The following is a 24265-nucleotide window of genomic DNA, read 5'->3' as shown; positions in this document are numbered from 1 at the left end:
GTCTGGCATATAGGGCAACAGGCCCTACTGGCTGATCATTCAAATGTCTTAAAGCCTAGGATAGTATCTTATTCCACCCGACCAAAGTGGTTTTACCTGTTTGTAATTTAATCTGCTGCTTGCAAGTTATAGGGGAGATGGAACTTCCATTCAACGTCATGTTCTTTTGCCAAGTCTTGCACATCATGACATTTGAAATGTGACTCTCAATCACTGTCTATTCAATGCAGGTATCTGTACATGGTACTCAGCTTCTCTAATCCCCTAATGTTGGAAGCCTGGTTTGCACAGCAACAGAGAAAAGGCCGGGTTAGGCCAGACGCAGTGTCCACACAAACCAAGGCATATTTAGAACTCTCACTTGGAGAGAGGAGGCCAATATAAGCAATTTGCCAATCCCTCACCAGTTGGGAACTCTGGTGGATGGCCCCAAGCTCCTTTGGCAGCTGCTTTGGACGTTGTTTAGAACACACAAGACATGCTATTACTACTGCCTTAACCAAGTCACTGTATTTCAAGGGCAATCCAGCATCCTTGGCAATACACCATCCCACATGGGCACTACAGTGACCATTCTTCCTATGCATCTAATCTGCTGTATCTACTGAAGTGTCAGTGACCAGAGCTCATACCCAAGCTAGGGCATCAGCTTCCTGATTGCCAGGTGGTGTCAGTGCCTTATGAGCCAGGACTGGAAGACAGTAAAGAATGCCTCAGGCTCTTGCAGGTGAACCCAAATGTCCTCCCAAATATCCTGACCCCACAAGGGCTTATTCATGATCATCCATCCCTCAGATTTCCCATTGTCTGAGTCACTGGGTTAATCCCTTTAGAACAGCCCAACTGTCAGTGCAAAGGGTTAACAGTCAGGGCTCATGAGTGATCACGAGCCAAACTCTCTTGAGTTTAACCCACTGGCTGCTGGTTCATTTTTGTTACAAGGAGAGCAGATTCTTATTAAACTTATGCAAATAACTATATTGCCATGAAAATAAGAATACTCACTAGAGTTTCTGAATTCTGGAGGGATCAGGTAGGGAGAAAAAGATAAGTGTTTCATCTTTGTTCACAAAGGTATATATGTTAGCAAATTACTGATAGTTTAAGAGAAAAAGATTTTCTTAAATCTGAAAAACCAAAATATAAAAGAACCAACAATGTTTCCAATAAAAAGTCATAAAAATTATAGCCATCCTCATCAGTTTTTCCATTAGAGTTCTATAAATTCTTATTCAGTTTAGTGGTATGATTTTAGCTATCAGAAACCCGTATTGGTCAGTCTTTTCCATAAATCTTCTTGAGATGAAGCACTTTTGCAGGAACACTTTTGCAAAAACATCAGAGTACAATGATAACTGTCTGTAAATGACAAAAGACTTAAAAATGGCCATGGTTAAAGATCTGATGAGAGTTCATTAAAATGCAACTGACAAGGATATTTGGTTATTCCTGTGACATACATCCTCTCTACGACCTCCTCCAACACTGAGCAGGAGGACCTCTGCACAGCAAAGGAGATGGGCCGTGGCAGTGGGCCAATGAGGTGGGATTCATGGGTTGTAACACACATCACACCACCCAGAAGCAGCCAGCCTCATAGAATACTGGAACAGCCTTCTAAAGGCACACCTGAATTACCAGCTCAGAGGCAACATCCTGAATGGATGTGGTGCCATCCTCAGGATGCAGTATATGCTTAAATCAAAGACTTCTATACGGTGCTAAGTCCCCAATAAGAAGAACACATGGGTCCAGGAACAAAGGTGGGTGGGGAACAGAAGTGGCCCTGCTTACCATCACTCCCAATGATCCAATTACAATGAGGAATTTCATGCTTCCCTTCCTTGCAACTCTGGGTTCTGCAGTGTGGGAAGTTCTGGACTCCACAGGGTACACACACTCTTGCCAGGGGACACAGCAAGTGTCTCCTTGAACAACAAGCTGTAGTTATCACCAAGATACTCTGGACTACTTGTGCCCAGGAACCAGAAAGTCAGCATACTGGCTGCGGTATTTGACCCTACTTAGCTAGAGAAGGTAGTGCTGGTTTACAATGAGGACAGGGAGAATATATACGGAATCTAGGTGGTCTACATGGGTGCCTCCTGGTATTCTCTTGCCTCTTGATTCCAGTGCTTTATGACACAGCAGCCACTGCTTTCTGAAAAGGGTGTGGTATGATTGCCAAGAGCTCTGACTCTCAGGAATGAAGGTTTGGGTCACAACACCAGGGAGGCCACCAAGGCCTGCCAAAATTTAGAATTTAGAATGAATAGTGGATTAGGGAGAGGAGGAGTACCAGTGTAAACCTGAAACCAACTGCAGCATCAGGGGCTACTGTCTGTCCCACTGACTTTCCTATTCTAAATCTTCCTTCAGAAGGAGAACTTTAGAGGAACCATGGAGGAGCTGCCCCTGAACTTGCTTGTAGAAATAGATCTCTGCGGTGCAAGGGATGGATTATAACGGCCATGAAAAATGCACAGCTCAGATCTGCTGTGCCCAGGCAGCACGGTGACCAAGCACAATATGAGTACTAACGAGGTTCCATTCCTAAGAGTTGTGGAACTCCTTTAATGAGAGATTTTACATTAAGAACTCTCCATTAGCCTGGCCAAAACTTTCTTAGAATGGCACTCCAGGCTGAGACCTTCCTTATCCAATCCTCTTTCCTTTTCCCCCTCTTCTTACAGATGTCAGACTCTTACCACAGTCTGAAGGTGCTCTCTGCTTTCTCTTGCTCCCTCTTCCTTTATCCTCCACAGGCAGTTCCCCCAATAAATTTCTTCCTTAGGAAATGCTGTCTTGGTGCCTCTTTCTCAGAGAACCTAAATTAACATGAGAGCTAACTATTATTATTTTTATTATCTGAAGTTCTCTACTTTTTTCCTTAAATGTAAAGACCCCAGCGGGGGCAGGGTATACACTTGGGTCCAAAAGTAGTCCTATACTCTTGGCACTATACCATAGGAAGTATTTCTCAAATTCCTAGTAGTTCTTTTAGTATTCTTAATAACATGTGTACATATAAAGATATATACACACACATATACCTACACTTACATATATTCATATACATATATATACACCATATATACATATATATATATATCCTTTGTACAAATGTATCCTTGTACATTTGTTATCTGCAGAGCAAGGATTCTTTGCGTTGGAAGCTATCACAGTTCTAGTAAATTTTTTACATCCTTGTCTGCTGTTCAAAAGGCAATACATATTCATTTAAAAAATAGTAGTAAAATAAAGCAAAAATGTTATAAAATAAGCTGAGTAGGGATTAGGGGAAGAGTAGAAGACAAGGGTATCTATACTGATTAAAGAATTTTTAAAAATCAGCAATAAAAGAGAAATGAATTACTGATACACTCAATAACATGGATAAATCTTAAAAATGTTGAGTGAAAGAAGCCAGACACCAAAGACTATACTCTGTATGACTCCACTTATATAAAATTCCAGAAAAGGCAAATCTTATCCATAGTGACAGAAAGATCATCCATGATTGTCTGGAGCCGGGGAGATTGACTGCAAAGGGGCACAAGCAAATTTTTGCGGTGATGGCAATGTTCTATATTTTGATTGAGGTAGTGGTTATACGAGTGTGTGTATACTTTTATTAAAACTCATTTAACTGTACACTTAAAATGGGTGCATTTTACTGTACAGAAATTATGCCTTAGTACAGTTGATTGAAAACAAGAAAAAAAAACGTGATTTTCAACTTTGGAAGAAACTTGGGTCAAAATATCCTGCTTCATGCAGGCCACCAACTTTTCTTCCTGGATTTTGCAATACCCTTCTGACTGGATTCCCTTATAGGAATAAAGCTTCCCTTCAATCTGTTCTTTACTCTGCAAAGTGATGTTTCTAAAAGAAAATGTGATTAAGTTACTCCCAATAACTAACATTCTTCTTCATATGTATCAGTCAGGGTCAATCAGAGAAACAGAACCACTAAGACAGATATAGATATGGATACTTGTTCTAGGGATTTGACCTTATGCAATTATGAAAGCTGGTTAAATGGTCTCTGTAAGGCTATTATGTTAACCTATTATCTTCTGATGCTGGAGTTTGAAGTGCACACGGCAGGCAGTTAGGAAGGGAAGATGGATATAAACTTCCAATAACTGGAACCCAGAACCACAAGAATGAACTGAAACCTGTCAGTTCTTATTGCCCTTGACCTAGGCGGTATGGGGGAGAAGCCCGGGCCCTTCATTACCGTGGAGCTAAACACATACCTGGCCCAGAAGTCAGGAAACTGAAGGAGGATCCAGGGCAAGATAAAGCAGTTGCAGGCTCTGCCACTGCCTCACATCAAGGCGGTGAGCCAGCAAAGCCACATGTATGAGCTACAGAATGGCTGCGGCCTCACTTACACCCTCCAAATCTCCCACAAGAATCTTTCACCAGCCAACCCTAACCAAAAACATACAATAAAGAGAATTCTGGGAAATGCAGCTCAGCCTAGTCAAGTTGACACATTACAAAACAATCATAACACCCCAAACCTTATATGGCTTCCCATTACTCTTACTGCCTTAACAAAACTTATAAGGTTGTGACCTGATTCCACCAGATTTTCTGGCTTTATCTCCTACCCCCCTGACCTCCAACTCAAGCTTTTTTTTTTCAAAGATTTTATTTATTCATTTTTTTCCCCCCAAAGCCCCAGTAGATAGTTGTATGTCATAGGTTCACATCCTTCTAGTTGCTGTACGTGGGACTCGGCCTCGCGTTGGACGGAGAAGTGGTGCCTCGGGGCGCGCCCGGGATCCGAACCCGGGCCGCCAGCATCAGAGCGCGTGCACTTAACCGCTAAGCCACGGAGCCGGCCCTCAAGCTTTATATATTTATGTTTAGTACAAATGTTCTAATTTTTCTGACTTTTCCATGCTATTCCTCCTGGCTAGAATACTCTTCCTTCCTTCTCTTTCTTCCCCCTTAACCTGGCTGAGACCTATTCACTCTATGGCCTCAGCTTCTTTTAGGAAACCTTCCCTGACACATCACTGTATCTTTGGTGGCTAGTACAAAACCAGGTCCATATTGGCACCCAACAAATTTCAGTTGAACAAATTAATTCGTGCCAACGAGAAGTAAAACTGATTATGGCTGAATGAACATGGCTAGAGTCTTAGGTGTATAGGGGATAAAATGCTATAGTCAAGGTCAGTGGGTAGACAATATATTCAGCCCATTAATATGTGGGGAACACTTTTCACTTCTGCAGAAATATACACATTCCATTCATTCACTTATTCACTCTATCCCTTTGATATACGAACCCCGATTGCAACACAAACTTACTGTCTTAGTTTGAGTTTCCCAGAAAGCAGAGCCTAACACTGGGTACTTTGTTTGGGAGGTGATTCCTAGGAGCAGGATTAAAACTCAGGGAGGGCGGACAGGGAAGGAAAAGCCAGTAAAGGGAGTCACATTGAGCTGGTTAATGCCGTGAGCACTGAAGTTTTATGACTGGAAACCATCTGAGGAACTGTGTAGAACCTGAGATATCGCTCTGAAAGGAGGCTGAGGCACTTACCCACCAACTCTCACTCTTTATTGGGCGAATGTTGCCTCTAGGGAACTTATCGCCCTCTCCCTCCCAACACTTCCAGCTGATGGCGATGAATGAGATCTCTCGGCTTCAGAAAAAGCCCCATGGGGGAAAAGGAGAGGCACCACCAGCACTTGTGGGATGTTGGAGGCAAAAACAAAAACTATCTACCACAGCTGCAGTAAAGCTAGAGGTGGGCCAAGGTGATGCGGCTTGAGTCACCAACAAGTTCTGCTCCACGTCCCAAGGACCTTTATCTCCATTAATCACTAGGTGTCACCATAAATACAAAAAGAATAAGAAATGCCAAACCAATTTCACTTCCTTCTTTCAGAGAATTGATGGCTGGGAGTTTAGGGAAATTCCACCAATTTACTGAATTTCAGTATAGATAATATGAAGAAAAGAGAGCTAGCTAGGTAAGGGGTAAATAGATCACTGCTGGCTGACTGCTTTATTCAATGAATGTTGGTCAACAATGCACACTTCCAGTTATATTTGTATTCCTTCTCTATATATTGTATGGGAACAGTGTGCTTGGAGTTGTACACTGCAGCAACCCTGCCTAGCACAGAGAAGCTACTCACCAAATGTTTGTGAAAAGGACAGGAGCAGGTGAAATGTCATAAAGAGCTGGTTGACCTAGAGTATTAGGAAAACAGATCAGTGGGTTCTCACATGGGGGCTGTTTTGCCCCCCAGGAAACATTTGGCAATGTCAAGAGACATTTTTGGTTGTCACGACTGGGGAAAGGAGTGCTATTGGAATTTAGTGGGTAGAGACTAGGATGCTGTTAAGTATCCTACAATGTGTAGGACAGCTCCCCTTTCCGCAACAAAGAATTATCCTGCCCAAACTATCAGCAGTGCCAAGGCTGAGAAACTCTGACATAGATAAACTGTATCTGGATATTGATATATAAGTATAAACATTTACATAAACACAGTATTTTTCCACTTAATATAGTTTGTTTATAACATTAAAAAAAATCCATGTTTAATTACACATAACTTGTCCTACATGCCAGCAATACAAAGTGTTGCATTAGTACCACCAAAACCAAAGGAATTGGTGAGTCCAATACATCTTTTCTCCATTTTCCATTCCTGTGCCTTTAGTGGAACATAATAGAGATCAAATTCTGGTTCAGTACAGTCCAGGTTTAAAGTAGGTGGCAGTTTCCGATAATAACAAGCCAGAGCAGTAAAAGCTGCCTCAACCACCCCTGCAGCTCCCAGCAGATGTCCCGTGGCCCCCTTAGTGGAGGAAACTGCAAGGGCGTGTGCGTGGTCTTTGAAAAGACGCTTGATAGCTCTGTTTTCAGCAGCATCTCCCAACGGTGTGGAAGTAGCGTGTGCGTTGACATAGGATATTTCCTCAAGTTGTACACATGCATCTTTTACAGCAGCAGCCATACATCTAATAAAATAAGAAAAGAAATTTATCAGAACTAAGTTTAATTTTAACATGGGATTCATTATCTGTATGGCTTATATGAAACACATATCCAAGTACATTGAATGAAAAGAATCCTCTGCTCTAATAACAGAACCCCATTTTGGATTACCATGTGAGTCAGAAGGCCACCTGCACAGGAGTAATGAGTCATCCCCAGTACTATGGACTGATTCATCACCATGAGATAAACACACAAACCTATGGATTTTATAATCTCTAATAAACTATATTTCCATTTATTTGTATTGATTTTTTTCCTTGGGAAAAAAAAACATGTTGACTCAAGCCTAGAATAATTTTTCTTCTAGGAATTTTTTATCAGTGGGCTATGTGTAGGTGTAGAGATCTAAAACATGGACAAAAATTTTACAACCATGTTTTAATTTTTCCTTTCACATTTAAATGTAAAACTTCGCATATTTCCCAATAATCTAAAAATGTCTGCACCATTATTTCAGCGCTTCAAATAACCTTTCAAAATCCTCTTATTTAGGCTATAAAGATTCTAAATAAATGAAGAAGTACAAAGCCAAGCCAAAAAACAAACAAATAAATCCAAAAATAAAACATTTCTCTGGCAGAACCTTTAAAAATCTCACAGATGTCAACACTTTCTTTTTCAGTTCCTGATCTCTGGGCTGAGTGTATTTCCTTAAAAGGCAGCTCAGAGTAGAATTTGAAGTGCACTGGAAGGTTTCACCTAAACATAACTATTTCTTCATCTAGCTGGCTACTATGCTTGACATTTCCAGCACCAGCAACTACTCACTAAACTCAAAAGTGTAATTCAGTGGTTGGTAAACTATGGCCCTGGCCAGATGCCTGTTTTGTAAACAGTCTCACTGGAACACAGCCATTCATTTATGTATTGTCTATGGCTGCTTTCGCACTAGAAGGCAGAGTAGAGTAGCAGTGACACAGATCCTACTGCCCATAAAGCCGAAAATATTTACTATTTGTCCCTTTACAGAAAAGGTTTGCCAACCTCTGGGTAATTTAACTGGTTAAAATGTAATATGATCTAAGCAGGCTAACCTATTAGCTAACACATTAACAGAGATTTTTTTTTTTCACTTAGCTCACTATCTCTTCCACAATAACAGCAATTTGCTTTTCAAATTGTGGTCCTCAGACCAGCAGCATCAACATCTCCTGGGAGCTTGTTAGAAATGCAGACTCTCAAGCACCACCCTAGACCTAGACAGAGTCATAATCTGCATTTTAATAAGATCTCTGGGTGATTAAAAGGTTGGGAAGTGCTGATTTAATAAAAGGAGAACCTTGCTGAAATGGAGTGGAGATGAGACACATCTAGAAGAAAGGGTTGACTTTACTGTCCAAGTCTGATGAAGGGCCGAAGAGGACGACTGTGGGAGGGAGCACTCTGACAGTCATTAAGCACAATTGGAGGTATGAAAAGTTGGCCAAGACACACATGGCCTTCTTCACAACTTTATTGTCCTTAACTAAAATCCAGTTTTTGTAAGGATGCGCAAATGCTTTCAAATATTTCAAACTTGTTGAAGCAAAGAATTCAAAAACACTTTGTTTAGTCTAAAATGGAAAAATGACAGAGATATCATACACCAAGGCCAGACACTACAATTTCTCTTAATTTGAGACTCCTATAAAATGCCTTATTTGAAGAAACATTTTGAATGAAACAACCAGTCTTTACCTTAAGGCACCTTCTCCTTCAGGATCGGGGGCGGTTATGTGACCAGCATCACCTGAGAGTCCGTAGCCCAAAACTTCGGCATACATCCGGGCCCCTCTTTGAACAGCATGTTCGTGTTCTTCCAGCACCAGCACAGCTGCACCTTCTCCCATGACAAAACCATCTCTCTTTGGATGAAATGGTCGACATGCCAACTTAGGATCAGAGTTTGTGCTCAGAGCACGGGCTCTGGAAAACCCAGCAAGAGATAAAGGGCTAATGCAAGAATCTGTACCTCCAGCCACCATCACATCAGCATCCCCATGGGCTATAAATCTAAAAGAGTCTCCCACAGCATGAGCTCCTGTGGTACAGGCTGTAGATACTGCATGGTTGGGGCCCTTGAGTTTATACCGAATGCTGACCTGGCCTGCTGCCATATTGACCAGAATCTTAGGGACGAAGAACGGGCTGACTTTATTGTAACCTTTTGCCTGAAACATCAAAGCAGTTTCAGAAACAACTTCAAGAGGAACCATTCCCATGCCAATTGCAACACCAGTAGCCACTTGATCAGCTTCTGACTGAGGATGCCAGCCGGAATCTTTCATGGCTAAGTCTGTAGCCCCAATGGCCATAACGGTGGGAGAAGACATGGACTTGATATCTGATTTGGACACAAAGTTTTGTTCATTGAACTGACCTTCGTCACAACCTCTTGGCACATAAGCAGCAACACTGCAAGGGATACTCTTATACTCTTCACCAACCAGTGAGACAATTCCACTCTCTCCTCGTAGAAGACGATCCCATACCAGTTGAGTTCCAACACCAAGAGGAGTCACTAAGCCAATGCCTGTAATGACAACCCGCCTACGCAATCTGGATGTTGGCACAGTTCCGAAAAACCTCCTTTTACTTCTTATTAATTGCTGGCATGATCTTGAATATAGAAGATGAAGGTTTGTAATTTTTAGGAAATTTTGCAAGCAGTTTGACAGCATGGTTGAGATTCAGATGATCAGAAACACATTCCTGTAACAGACCACAACACGCCCAAGAGGTACTCACTGTTGTTTAAATAGCTTACAGGCCTAAAAAACAATCGCGGAGGTGTTCTTTCAGGTGCTTGGTGTGAACTGTTAATGACCACAGGGAAAATAACGTTACATCATTTTAATTTATACTTATTATCAAAACATCTGTGTGGAGTTAACTCCTTTTTAGACTGTAAGTACCCTCAGACCTTCCAAGACAAAGAGGTGAAATGATTCATTCAATTTACCAAAATAGAATCATACGATGAAAAATACAAAGGCATTCGTAGCCTGATATGTGCTGCAGAAAACACCCTTTTTCAGGATTACCCTTATTGTAAATAGAATTTCTGGTGTCAAAGGCACAAAACACATTTCAGGGCCTATTCTTTGAGACAGAGGTAAGTGGACCTTACTGATCTTCAGAAGGTGGAGATAATCAGGGTTTCAGGGACGACGAAGGCCAGGGGCGGGGAGTAAAAGGGGTGTGGCCAATTCCCCGCACCGCCTCTCAAGCACCGGCACACACAGCGAGGAAAGCATGGCCAGAGGAAAAGAAACCAGACCCCCGGCTATCACACTCCCCTCTACAGATCCCAAATCCCGACCCGATTCGGCTGGGGAGGGGCGGGAGAAGAGTAGCGAGCAGGCTATACCTTTAACAAGCTTCGCGCCGCCGCGCAGCCGCTGTCCTGGGCGACAATGTTGGCGTGCGCATGCGCATACGCAGGTCTGCAACGCGCACGCACACACACGCGTTACGTCGGCGCCGGCTTCAGCCGGTTGCCGTTCCTCCGCGTCACCTTGGCAGAGGTCGCACAGTGGGAGGCGGTTGGGGTCTCAGGTGTGCTTGGGGAAACTCGTGTTTCCTTATCTGAGTGACTCGAAGATAATGAAGAATATGCACATAACGCGATGAGACGGCAATTTTGCCCACCAAAAAGGGAAATTTTTTTTTGTAATGATAATGCCCAAATATTCCGCCCAAATATTCCGCTGTTGTGGGAGAAGGGACACCACCATATTCCACTGGAAGAATTAAGGAAATTACGGCAGCGTCAAAGTTATTACTGTACCTCCCAAAGTTATTTATATAGTGGTGGAGTAGAACTAACCAAAATGCCCAACGTCAGGAAATTGGTGTGTATTTTGTGGTACCTCTAACTGCTGTGCAGCATCTTAAATAACTTTGTAAGTGAATATTTATTAATATGGAAAGATGTTGAAACTAGGTTGGGAGATCCATGTTAAACAGTATTATTCATTTTTTTAAAAACAGGTGTTTTTTTTTTTAAGGTCTGCAGGGATGCACAAGGGATGGTGATAGTCCCCACCCCCTTATTTTAGCTTAGTCTTATTTACTGCCTTTTCTACAATAAACAAACAATGCTTTTGAATAATAAAGTTATCTTTACTTTTAAGGAATTGTTGCTGGATCTGGGGCAGTGCTCAAAATATCATACCCAAGGTCTGACAAGAATGGAGACAAGAAGAGAGAAAAATGTAGACATTTATTTCTAAGTGTCTGAAAAAATGTAATAATTTTATTTGCTCAGAGCTGGCTGTGAATCTATATAAAAAAGTAAGAAAGGGGGCCAGCCCAATGCACAAGCGGTTAAGCGTACTGTTCCGCTTCGGCGGGAGGGGGTGGGGGGGGGTGCTGTTCACACATACGGATCCCGGGCTTGCACCCATGCGCTGCTTGGCAAGCCATGCTGTGGTGGCGTCCCATATAAAGTGGAGGAAGATGGGCACGGATGTTAGCCCAGGGCCAGTCTTCCTTAGCAAAAAAAAAAGGAGGATTGGCATCGGATGTTAGCTCAGGGCTGATCTTCCTCACACACACGCACAAAAAAAGTAAGAAATGATCAAAATGGATTTATTTAGATGACCACCTATTGCTCACATGCTGTCCCAGGTGTGAGTTTTGTGTCCTTTTTCCTTCTTTAGATAAAGGATTGACCATATAATCTGCATCTGAACCTCCCAGCCATATTTCTTTCTTTCTGGGCAATGTCTCTTGAAGTGATGGTTTCTAGGTAGAGGGCTATGCCTTCTGTCCTAGCTCTAGAGAAGAATCTGAGCCAAGCTTAGTTTTTCCTGGTTAGTATTGGATTTAAATGAGTTTGGAAATTAATTTTGTCTAAAATAGTTCAGGGAAGCCCAGTATGACCTTGAGTCATCCTTGATCCAAGGCATACTCAGTCACTTCTTAGCATGACCTTCATTCAATGACAATAGAGGTACAATAGAGTTACAATAGAGGAATTAAAACACGTGGTTATAAAATAAAACTTGATGAGTGAGAAGTACCCAAACTTGCTTTCTCTTTTCATTGCTATATAATATTTTAAAATAATACTGTGAAAAGACCTACAATATTTGCTTTGAAGCCAAATTCATGTGAAACATAAGTCTTAATGTGCTGTTTCGTTTTTCTTTTGTAATATCAGAAAATTATTTTGGATAAGAAGTAACAAATCAATTAAAATCTTGTAGAAAAATTAAACCACCAAAAAGTCATTTCATTTTTATTTCTACCTCTGATCTCCTTTCCTTTGGTTTGGAAAGGGGTGGGAAATTTTATTATATTCTAATAGCTGTATATGATTTAGTGCCATATTCCTTGCTACAATACCATGGTGTTTTCTTGCACCAAAATCTGCAAAAGGGCTCCACTTACCATAGCCTCCTGTTCAGACTTCTTAGGTTTACTTAAATTTTTTGTAATCTGATTCAAAACTATCTTTCTAGATATAGCTCCCATTCTCTATTAAATAGATTTCTACCCAGCAAAACTGATCTTCTCACTATCTCTGGACTGACTTTAGCTTTTCTTTTTTCATCTCCGTATCTTTGCTTGTACTTTATTTTCTTCATCATTCATTTTCCTCCCACCTTGTGCTAGAAGCTGGCATACAAACATGAATAAGGTATGGTTCTTGCTTTCAAGAGGTTCATAGTCTAGGAGAGCAAGATAGCTGTGGAAACATGCAAACTACTGAAAGAGGTGCTATAATAGAATATAAGAATTATTATAATACAAAGGGGACAACTAGGTCAATACTACCTTCCAAAATCAGGAAAGGATTCAAAAAAGTGATCCTTGAACTGCATCTTGAAAATGAGTAAATGTTTGTCTAGTAAATTGAGTGGGAAGAGGCATCCTGACAGGTGGAATAGAACAAAGGCCTGAAGACATGGTATCTTCCACAAGCTGCTAGTAGTTTAACATGGCCAATGTTGGATTTGAGGTGTGGGACAAGGAAACAGTAAAAGCATGCAAGTAAAGCAGGGGGCGATCCCAAAAAGTCTGGGTGTCATGCTGAAGATTTTGGATTTGATTCTGTAGGTCAGAGATGATTTGCTGGCAGCCCTGGTCTAATTTGGAGTGCACTGATTCTAAATTCTTCTAGGAAAAATACAGTAAACTCTCTCATTCCCTTCACCAGGGTCTCTGCTACTCCTTTTTGTGTTGAATAAAGCCACTTCGTACCTCGAAGTTACCACCTGGCTCCTGACACCATCGACTTTAGAGTGTGGGCAAGCGGTAGCCATAGAAAACTTTTTACCAGAAGAATAACATGATCAGATGTGTGCTTCAGAAAGATCACTGTTGCAACAGCGTGCAAGGTGGATTGGAGGGATGCTGGAGTGGACATGGGAAGAGAGTTAAGACTGGACAAAAGATGATAAGGCCCTGACCTAAGGTAATGGCATGGTGGAGAGATGCAGGAGATGTTGAAGAAGAAACATTGCTAGGATGTTGTCCCTGGTTAAGTGTGGGGGGTTCTCCCACAGCTAGGAAGTCCTCCCCTTCCTCATCTCCTTAGCCTCCAAATTTAAGGGTTGTATTCAAATTCTTCCTTTTTCATGAAACTGCAGCCCACAGTGAAATTTTCCTTCCTCTAAATTAGTAGTTCACAAACTTTACGGTGCATCAAAATCACCAGAAGGGCTTGTTACTACACAGATTGCTGGGCCTCACTTTTAAAGATGGGGCTTGAGAATCGAAGTTTCTGAGAAGTTCCCTGGTGCTGCTGCTGAGGCTGGTGGTCTAACCACTGCTGTGAACTCATTATGACCTCCATGAAAGCAGGGCCTATGTTTATCTCCTTCACTGCTTCATAGTGCCTAGCACAGTGCATGGCATTTAGGAGCCACTTCATAAATATTTGGTGAATGAATGAATTATGGAATGAATGAATAAACACATACTCTTATATTGGCTAGTATACATGCACTGGTTTGTGCATTTCTTACCGAATGACTTTTGTTTTTCTTTTCACAATAACTTTGTTTCATCAACTAAAGGGCTATCTGTATGTAAGGTATTATCGTTAGTTTTGTCTTTCCGACTAGATTAAAAGTCTCTTATGTCCTCTAACTCAGACTGCTTTGCACACAACAGGTGCTCAATAAATAGTTGTTGGTTAATCACTTAATGCAATCACACACTAGTGAATTCCTGAAAGGCTTCAACCCCTCTCCTTGCTGATCGTCTTAATTGAGGTCAACATTTTCTTTTCTATGACAAAATTGATCCTGGAGAAAGTTTAATGGGTTACTACTTTTTTTTTTAGTCCATTTAAGAATAGTGCCACCATGTGTCAACTCTAAAGATGGTGTGCTTAATACAGCTAGAATCCTGAACAAAATTCATTGTTTTGGAGCAAAAATATATCATGTAGAAGAACAGGAAGTTCAAAGCTGATTTAATACTAAAACATCATTTTGTTGTTTGAAGCAATGGTTAGTATAAAGAGATTAAGGGTAGCTTAATATCTTCTACTTTTCTAAGGGAAACAAAAATCAAAATATTTTCAAATTGACTTAAGTGGCAGAAGCAGACAGAAAAGAATGAGTCAAAGTCCCTTATTATAATAAATTCCCTTAACAGCTTCATAAATGGTGGTATACAAAAGAGATTGTGGTTACTCAAGAACTTTAACAGAAGTATTGGTGAATTATAATTTGGAAGGATTTAAATTTCAGGTGATTTAAAATAAACAATAACTTACTGAATTACCCTTGAAATGATGACTTAATTTATGGACTGTACATTATTATTACAGTATTAACTGTATGGCATCGGTTTTCAAACTGTGGTTGCATGTTCCCCACAAAGGTACCCTAAGGTCATTATCTCTGTCAAGGGGAAGGCTGATCTGATGGCACTCTGTTCCTACCCCCCACGTACACTCCTGCTTCAATTTTAGAGCACCTCCACTTAGGTGTTTTGTATATACTGGGTTTCCTCCTACGGTCTTATTGGGAAAAAAGTGTTCTGTTGCTTTAAAAAACAAAAAATCATAAATACTATATAATATATAATAACCTTAACAATTATTATAAGGATAAATAAATGTGGTAATGGAAAAAAGAAACTCAAATTAAGGGGAATATAGTTTGTGGTAGAAACAGCTAGTATAACCCCAGCTCCCCAATCTTCCAGTTGTGGGTGGTGCCTGTCCAGCTAGGGACTACATTTCCCACCCTCCCCACCCCACCCCCCATTTTATCTAGATGGGGCTTAATTTTCACCAACCATATGATAGAGAAAATGGTGCATGTTATTTCTGGGCCCATGTGGTTTAGAAGCAGGTATGCCTTCTTTTTGCCCAACCACTACTAAATGCAGAAGTCTCTGAGGCTCTATGGCAGGAGTTAGCAAACCACAAGCCAAATTCAGCAGGCTACCAGTTTTTGTAAAGAAAGTTTCATTGGAACATAGCCATGCCCATTCATTTTACAGTACTGTCTATGGAACTACAACTGCAGGGGCAGAGTTAGCTTAACAGAGACCCTATGGCCACCAAGCCTCAAACATTTACTATCTGGCCCTTGAGGGAAAATGTTTGTTGACCTCTGTTCAACGGGATGGAAGGAGCCTGGGTCCCTGGAGGAAAGCTGCCCACTGACTAATGACACCTGCATTATTAAACTGTTATGTGAGAAAGAAAGAAATTTCTTATGTGGTAGGTCACTGAAAATTTTAGTTACAGCAGCTAGCAACTATTGGTTAAACACACTATTCTTGGAAGCTGATTCAAAAACCTACATACTAAAAACTTCATTTCTATCTGGCAGATGAATGGTAACTGACGTGGATGGCATAGCCCAGCATCTTGCTGAGAGATATTGAAAAGAAAATTTCAAATTTTAAAAGCAAACAGAGGATAAAGCATTAAGAAAATTTTAAAAAGCTACTTAGGCAAATAACTTACCTTAAAATCATAAGGTCAAGAAAAATATTTGTTGGGGCCGGCTCTGTGGCTTGGCGGTTGAGTGCGCGCGCTCTGATGCTGGCGGCCTGGGTTCGGATCCCGGGCGCGCCCCAAGGCACCTCTTCTCCGTCCAGCGCGAGGCCGAGTCCCACGTACAGCAACTAGAAGGATGTGAACCTATGACATACAACTATCTGCTGGGGCTTTGGGGGGAAAAAAATGAATAAATAAAATCTTTAAAAAAAAAAAAAAAAAGAAAAATATTTGTTGAGGTTTGGAAAGGAGTTTCTTCAAAGAAGGAAGCCATTGGTAAAGTACACTTGCAAGGGCATAGTGAGGCAGAGAAGGGATTCAAAATGTTAGGACTCATCTTCTAAGAGGAATAAAAGACAGTGATCAGATGATCTACCTGCAAAACAAATCACAAAATAAGACGTACCCTTAAGTGGGATGCATATTTTTACATCGTCTTTCCTTTCCTCCCCATTCTATTCTTTGTCTTTATTGTGTATGTGTTTTATGCTGGTCGCCACAAGGTAAACTGAGTCCACAACCCACTATATTTCAACCCCTGGTCTGAAAAACACTTCTTTCAGAGGCACCATATTATTTGAGCTCAAGAAATTTTCAATCATTCATCCAATTCTAAAAAGAATCCATATACCAGAAAGCCAGCAGAGTTTATAGCCACGCATTTGTTTTCGAATGTTTGTTGCACCTTCCTCTGGAGTCCCTCATCCACATCTATCTAGGAAGGCCTGACAATCTGCGAGGAGAAACTGTAAGACTGGTTTATTTGGGGGAATGGGGGTGGTTGGAAGTACAGGGGTTTTCCCCACCTTTGTGGCTGGACCACTTGCGGCCAGCCCTGGGGCGCGCAGGAACTCAAGTTTCTGCGACGTACCGCAGCACCCGCTCGCCCCGCCCCTCCCGGCCGAAGCCCTCGGCTCCTCCAGACCACCCCTCCCACCCAGCCCAGCCCCCAACCCCGCCCCCGGCCCTGACCACCGGACACCCCGCCCGTCCTGGCCAAAGCCACGCCCCCCCAGCCCTGCCGACCAAGCACCGCGCCCCTGCTGGTCGAAGCCCCGGGGCCTTGACAACCAAGCCTCTGCCCCTCCTGGTCGAAACACCCGACCTTCCCCATCAGCCCCAGCCCGCCCTGCCGAGGCCCCTGCTCCTCTCCAACAAGCTCCCGCCCCTCCCGACCAGGCCCCCGCCCCTCCCGAGCAGCCCTCCACCCCTCCTTGCCGAGCCCCCCAGCCCCTCTCTGCCGAGACCCTCCCTCCGGCCCCTCCCGACCAGCCCTCCACCGCTCCTAGCCGAGCCCCCAAGCCCCTGTGACCAGCCCCCCGCCCCTCCCTGCCGAGCCCTGCGCCCCTGGCGCGAAGCCCCCCGCCCTTTCGACCCCGCAGAGGCGGCCGCGCGCCGAGGCGCCTGCTCAGTGCGGGAGGCGGCGCGCGAGGGGCGGCGACGGCCGCGGGCGCTCAAGCATGGCGGCAGCGGCGCGGGGCAGCTCTTCGGGCTCCGCGTCGCCGGCCGTGGCCGAGCTCTGCCAGAACACCCCAGAGACCTTTCTGGAGGCTTCCAAGCTGTTGCTCACCTACGCGGACAACATCCTCAGGTGCGGGGCTGCGGGGTCGGGCGGGCGTGCCGGGACGCGGCGCCTGCTCGGCCGGGGTTGGGGGCGCCCGGCCCGAGCTCCAGAGGGCGGCGAGGCCCGGAGGGACGGGGCCCTGGGCCGGGCTCCGGCTCAGTGTCCGAGCCCGCCGGCCAGGGGCCCCGAGACCCCACCAGGCCCCACCCCCTCCCGAGAAGAGGAAGTTTCTTTGCACTTGTGACTCGGCACCTGATGGGGTGCTCAGGGGCGAGCTGGCGGTCCCGGGATGGGGCAGGGCGGCGGGCCGTGGGAGGGCGTGCCCCAGACCCTGGCCTCTGATGCGGGTGTTTGTCCCACGTGTCGGGAATAAACGATCACAGCGTCTCGTTCCCACTGCGCGGATTTTACCGAACAGGGTACCTTCAGTTTCCACATGCTGATCAGAAGTTAGTCACTGACAAAATGTTTTCTTGCCAGCCGTTTTGTGAATATCCTAATACTAAGTATATTACTGAAGTGGCGGTTTTTAAAATTTTTTATGATATTTTTCGGCCCATTTTTGTTGATTGAAACATTATTAACCATATTAAAGTTACAATTTTCATATTAATGTCTGTATTTTTCAAAATGAGCCTTTAAGAATTAGTGAAGATAAACACCTTGGATAAGAGTAATTTGTTTCCTTCTCCTGTGAGCAACAGTATGCTTCTAGGTCTCTAAGGGACCTTATCGATTTTGGGAATAGGGAGGCAAGTTTGATTATTCATTTTGAATCATTACTACCTAAACTCTTAGATCAAATGATGTGGTGTCTTAAGGAGGGACATGATGGGGGGGGTGGAACTGAGGTTAAAGGAGCTCCAGGTGCCAGGTACTTTAGTGGTGGTGCCTCATTTGTCAGGTCACCATGATTATCTAGGCTCTCTGTCCCCCCTCAACCTCTGGTACACTTGTTCTTCTAAGTGATGGGGATATTGGCATGAAGTCTAAAAGGAAATTTCTTTCGGTTTCAAGTTATAGATTTCACGGGACCCAATTTTAGAGACATTAGTTACAAGTGCGATGTTTTAACCCAGTTATATATAATATATATATATAATATATATAATATAATATCTTCGTATAGGTTCATATAGGTAACATTAATGATTTTACAAGTAAATTGAAGGAAAAACATTGAGCCCTTATGCGCCAGATGTTATGAAGAATGCAGCCTGTGCACTGTACACAGGTACATAATTGTGACCTATGTGGGACTGCCTTTCTCCTCTATGACACCTTCTCAACTCACCCTCTCTACCCTGAGAGGTCTAACGGCTCTTTGGAGCACAAGGATGCCAGTGGACCCTGCACAAATAGGCTGAGTTCTCCAGAGCCCATCTGCTGGGGCCTCCCACCTGGAAAGCCACCAAACTATTTAAACCCCACTATTCGGAAAAGGGAAGTGACCTTGTAATAAGGCTTCACTTCCACTTTCAATCCAGTGAGACCAAAAGTGCTAAGATCAAGGGGTTTTGAGGAAGGAAATCCTTTGCATACAAATATTGACTTGGCATCATCATCATCATTATGAGTGTTTACCAAACACATAGAAAAAACTTGGCATGCCATCAGTTCATTTACAGTCTTTACTTATGGCTTGTGTTTCTGATCCTAAAAAGTTTTTATCTAAAAAGGGAATAGGAGGGGCTGGCTCGATGGCACAAGCAGTTAAGTGCGTGCGCTCCGCTGCGGCGGCCCGAGGTTCGCTGGTTCGGATCCCCGGCGCGCACTGACGCAGTGCTTGGCAAGCCATGCTGTGGCAGCGTCCCATATAAAGTGGAGGAAGATGGGCACGGATGTTAGCCCAGGGCTAGTCTTTCTCAGCAAAAAAAGAGGAGGATTGGCAGATGTTAGCACAGGGCTGATCTCACAAAAAAAATAAAATGGGACTAGGAATCTGGAGCTCATATAGTTGGAGATGGTATGAAAAACTACCCTTTTTAGGTTGCCTTAAGTAATAGTATTAGTCCCTGCCCTCATCTTAGAATTCAAACTCCTTCAGGCTTCAGGAGGAAATAAAACCACCTTTTCTTCCCTTTCTGAGTCCAGTGATGTGTTAACCTCTCAACAGAAAAGTTTCAGATCTCGTCTTGATCCCTTACCACACTACATTACAGATCTGCTAATCCAACTTATTTGAGAGTAGAAGTTTTCTGTTTCTTTTGCTGTTTTGGGAAATCCATTAGCCGTAGAGATAAGGGACTGGGTAAGGGATGTTGTCTTGATATCCTTTTCTCCTACCTCGGGATCTGATATAGTATTTTATAGAATGAGTGCTGAAAGGAGAATTTCATTAGCAGATTTCTTTTTTTATTTAACAGCAATACTTGTCACTACACACAAGTGAAAATAATACTTTTGGTTGTTTTAAATTTCTGCTTCGGATGATGTTTATCCTGTTCCCCAACTAAATTACAGAATAAAATATCTGCTAATTTGCATGCACAATATGCCATGGGTTTGAACCTTTTAACCTTTTTTTTTAGTTCATTGACTTCTAGATAAAGATGAGCTGTCCTCAATAATATCTACTTTCTCAAAAATCTGTAATAGTTTCACTGGCATTCCACATGGGTTTCCTAGATAATTTGCTCCATTCGTTCTTCAAAAAACATATTTGATTTTCCACTAATTTCCTTTGCAAACTGTGCACAGTTATTGGTTACAGACGGCACTGGGTATGATTGGGAAGAACCAAGAATGGAAAGTAGTTTCTTCCTTCAAAGAAAATAAATATGTTTGGGAAAAAGACACAGGTATGGAAAATAGCCACAACGTAAAATCTAGAGAATAATTCAGAGACACTGTTTAAGCACTTAACATGTTTATGTGAGGAGATAGCAGAGGGACCGAATGGTGGAACAGTTTTGAGAACAGAGATTTGATAAGGTAGGACTGGTTGATGGAGTAGCAGAGAATGTATATTTGACATGATAGGCAAGAGAAAGCGATTGTACTATCTGTCTCGACTCAAAGAGAAGGATAATGAAAGAGTTTCATGTAGAATAATGATGTAAGAAGGCATAAGGCATGATTTCATTTGTGAAGCTATTGCAGAATCGTAAGCATAAATGCAGGTAGAACGGAGAGAGGAGTGTTGTAGGCAGGGATTGGCAGTTCTTGATGACTAAATGTAAAGAATGGAACTGGTAATGGGAGGAGACAAACGAACCGAAATAACTTCAGATTTCTAGTCTAGGTTACTGTTGACACCTGGAGAAGTTGAGTGAGGGTAGTTAATTGAGGATCGGTGGGTTTGTTGGCATCTTGTATTGTGGAGAGTATGTAAGCTTTGTAATCAGACCAGTGAGTTTAAATCCCAGTCAACCATTTCCTAGGACTGTGATTATAGGCAATTTGTGTAAACTCTCTGGGCTTCAGTTTCCTCATTTTTAAGAGGAAAGAAAAATACCTACATAATAGGATTGTTGCAAAAGATAGAAATAAATAAAGGACCTGGCACATATGTTATCTATTGTTTCTATTCAGTTTTTCGTGTTAAACAAGCTAAGTTATGTGTATGTTTCCCTTATTGTCAGCTACACAGAATGGTAGGGCCAGTGATGGTTCTAAAGGCAGAGGGATGTTTTTGAAAAATTTACATGTATCTCAGAATAACAGATTTTCGGAAGGACCAGAAATAATTTTTAAAATGACCAACAGACCAACTTTTGTGGTTAGTACTAAAAATACAAGATTATTTGATGTACTCATGTACTGAGTTTCTATTTATGTGAACGCTTTCTGAGATTACACATTTTAAAGAGGAAGAGGACTAGCAAACAGTCAGACATTTAATTCTCAGCGTTTCTGAAATAGAAACATTTAAGCTTTTTTTTTCTGAGATGCTATGACTTCAGTGCGAGGCCTGTTGTTAACCTGTTTTAAAATCTTAGAAATATGGTAGATTATAACTTTTAAGGTGAAAAGCATGACTTTTTTCTACCATTCAATTATAAGAACAAAGACTAATTTTCCATAAGTTAAACAATTTGGTAGACACCTGGGGGTGAGATAACTTGGAAGACACCACAACATGTTCAAAGTGATGGTTAAGTGAGGTACAGGAGATTTTGCTGCCCTTTCAAGACCCCGTTTGTTCAGCAGCATCATTCAAAATCTGAAAAAGAAAATCTCAAGTGAAGTTGCAAAATAATTGCTAACAAGCAAGATAAACATTACAAGTTGCAGAAATAGTTACTGGTCAGCAGGGATAGGAAAAAACGCATGGAAGAGTTATAGGAAAAAATATTCAAGAAAAGTCTGCAGAGAAAATTAAGTTAATGGAAGAAGAAGATCAAGCAAAAATAAAGATGGTCCTTAGGGATACTTTAGACACTGCAGGCTAGGGAGGGTAGTAATGAGCTCAAGGATAGTGGACACACTGGAATGAGGCTATAAAGCTAAAGATTGAGAAAGTGTTTGTATGGCACTTTTCCAAGGGCAGGAAATGGGATCTGATGGATTTGAGGTCTGATGACTCTGTTGGCCAAGTTCTCTAAGCCTTTGAGGGCTTCAGGGGCGGACTTTTGGCATCAGTCTGTGCTCAAGACTATGGCTCGTCTGCTCAACATATTTAAAAAGAGGAAGATAGGATTTGGGTAACTAGACATTACTGTGATTTTTTGTTTTTTGTTTGCAATATGCTTTTAGTGAGAAAAATGGATAAATGATATGTGAGGTCTATAAATGTTGTAAAAAGATAGAAAATTGCTCACTGGAAACTAAAGAGGAAAATCTAAACTATACAGAGCCTATAGCAGAGCTTTATATCAAGTTACTTTGAAACACGCGTCGAAATAATAAGCTATATCAGAACAACTAATGTAAGTTTTATAAGAATTTTTAAACAGTGGTGAAAGAGGGAAGAAAAACTAGAAAATTAAGCCCAGTGAAAGACTTTGATCATATACAAATCTTGAAGTTTTGGGAAAAAATAGATTAAAATAGCTCAAGCAGTTTTGCACCAGTAGGATATATCATCATGGTGGTACTGAAATGTTTATTACCCTGTGGAATGTGTTAAATGTCATGAAAAGATGCCTCATTTGTCTATAACTAACTTTGATAAATGTAGGATTATTTTATAGTTTAATGTTTTTTATTTAAGTGGTAAGAAAGGGAGGTACACTTGTGATACAATGTGGCATAAAAGCCAGGGATGCTAAACATTTTGCTGTGCCCGTGGCAGCCCTCACAACAAAGGCCCTTAATGTCAGTAATGCCAAGGTTGAGAAACCCTGAGCTGATGCACAGAATAAAAGTAGAACATATATTTTTCTTTGCATTTCTCAACTATCTGTTATTCTCAAATGACCTGTGGTAAAGAATAGTGTTTTTAATTTCCAACTCTTTGTGGACCTATAACTTTTGTAAAATACAACGAAAATTTCATTGTAATATCAAATTGCTGTAAAAATTTCTGAATAGTCTCACTTTCTGCACTTTTCGTGAGTAGGTACCAAAGAGTTTGTAGATTGGCACAAATCTGTGGACATTTTGAGTAACACTATTTTAGAGCTTTTGTCTCCGAGTATTCTGTAAGAAACTTTTATAGTTTTTGAAATTAAATAAAAGAGGTTTAAAAAGATGCGTGTAGTATTTATGACAGTTTCGCAACAGAGAGTTGCTTGATAGAAAAGGAATATGAAATTTGTTGAAACTTCCACAATTAAAAACCGGTTTGTTTGTTTTTTGGTTTTGTTTTTATATCACAATATCTAGAGAACATGTATAGTTAGGACCGAGATGGTTAATCAGGTACTAGCATTTGCCCCCCACCCTATTCCATACCCCAGGCAGATGGCCTCAGCACTTCTTCCTGTGGACCCCTGACACAGCCTCAGAATTCGTCTTAGTATAGAGCTAATGGAAGCCATTACCATTTCAAGGGAGTTGGTATCAGATATGAAACCTCCTGCTTATCATCCTAAATTATGTTCTGAAAGTCTTTTGAGTATAATATTGTGATTATCTTAATCTTGTGTTTTCTTTCTGATTTTTTTTTTAAACAGCCTTTCTGATTTATCAAGGTTATTAAAAATCTCAAATCAAAGCTTTTCATGTACTGGTCTCATCCCATATATACTATTCAAAATCTTAATCATGGTAAAAGAAATTCACATCTTCATTTTATTTTATTACCATACTTGCTGTGACAAAAGTGTATCTTGAGCTGAAGCAGAACTTACAGTGAAACAAGTATTGGTCTAGGGAAGGAAGAAAATCAAGTGACTATCAAAGTGTACCTAGGTTCGTGTGTGTCAGGAGTAAAGTCTTTGAGAAACTGTGATCCATTTTTATGTAGCTTCTTAGTTTCTTTTGTTCATTCATTTCACAAGTATTTATTATTAACCACCATCTATGTGTCAGCCACTATTGTTGTTGATTGAGAACCATCAGAACAAAACAGGCAAAACCTTCCGCACCGTCTGGAGCTTACTTGGATTTTTTTCTTAGCACCCTAAAAACTCAAACAGGTATCGAGCGTTAACAGCACAGAATTAAAACGTCACGTGGATTTCCCTCTGGCAGTATCAATATTATTGGCTGTGAAGTTAAACAGTGAGGTTGTAGTAAATGTATACTGAGGTAAGCATTACAAAATCAGGCTACTTTTCTAGACTGTGCTTCCTCTTACTTTAAAGTTGGGATCCATACTAC

At 41.7% G+C, this 24265-nt stretch overlaps 2 protein-coding genes across 5 annotated transcripts in view; one reads left to right on the top strand and one right to left on the bottom strand.

Annotated features, from left to right (window-relative positions):
- Window positions 1-3618: 3618 nt before the first annotated feature.
- Window positions 3619-16886, bottom strand: OXSM (3-oxoacyl-ACP synthase, mitochondrial). Of its 3 annotated transcripts, none has more exons than XM_087430632.1 (4): window positions 15961-16886; window positions 10390-10615; window positions 8718-9835; window positions 3619-7000 (listed from the first exon to the last, which is right to left on the bottom strand). In XM_087430632.1, exons 3-4 carry the CDS (start codon window positions 9698-9700, stop codon window positions 6598-6600), a joined length of 1386 nt encoding a protein of 461 aa, XP_087286758.1. In that variant the 5' UTR covers window positions 9701-9835; window positions 10390-10615; window positions 15961-16886; the 3' UTR covers window positions 3619-6597. The 3 variants fall into 3 exon arrangements, with proteins under 3 accessions (XP_087286758.1, XP_087286757.1, XP_004419490.1); XM_087430631.1 differs by having other exon boundaries at window positions 10390-10607; XM_004419433.3 differs by lacking the exon at window positions 15961-16886 and having other exon boundaries at window positions 8718-9731; window positions 10390-11509.
- Window positions 16887-17261: 375 nt separating this feature from the next.
- The window catches only part of NGLY1 (N-glycanase 1), a 52764-nt gene continuing 45760 nt past the window's right edge, over window positions 17262-24265 (top strand). Inside the window, exon 1 of one of the 2 annotated variants that reach the window (XM_004419432.3) lies at window positions 17262-17584. In XM_004419432.3, coding sequence (XP_004419489.2) covers window positions 17454-17584 — 131 coding nt within the window. In that variant the 5' untranslated portion in view covers window positions 17262-17453. The remainder of the gene's footprint in view (window positions 17585-24265) is intronic. The other variant, XM_004419431.2, reaches the window with a different exon arrangement.

This window comes from Ceratotherium simum, chromosome 5 (assembly GCF_057802395.1).
Source record: "Ceratotherium simum simum isolate JZ-2026a chromosome 5, ASM5780239v1, whole genome shotgun sequence".
In the NCBI taxonomy this organism is placed as follows: Eukaryota; Metazoa; Chordata; class Mammalia; order Perissodactyla; family Rhinocerotidae; genus Ceratotherium; species Ceratotherium simum.
This window is presented reverse-complemented; position numbering and strand designations above follow the sequence as displayed.

Excerpts from the sequence above, each read along its gene's own strand:
- OXSM (XM_087430632.1), bottom strand. The coding sequence starts at position 9,700 with ATGCTGTCAAACTGCTTGCAAAATTTCCTAAAAATTACAAACCTTCAT. Across the intron at positions 7,001-8,717 it reads GAAGGAGAAGGTGCCTTAAG|ATGTATGGCTGCTGCTGTAA; the intron begins GTAAAGACTGGT and ends TTATTTTATTAG.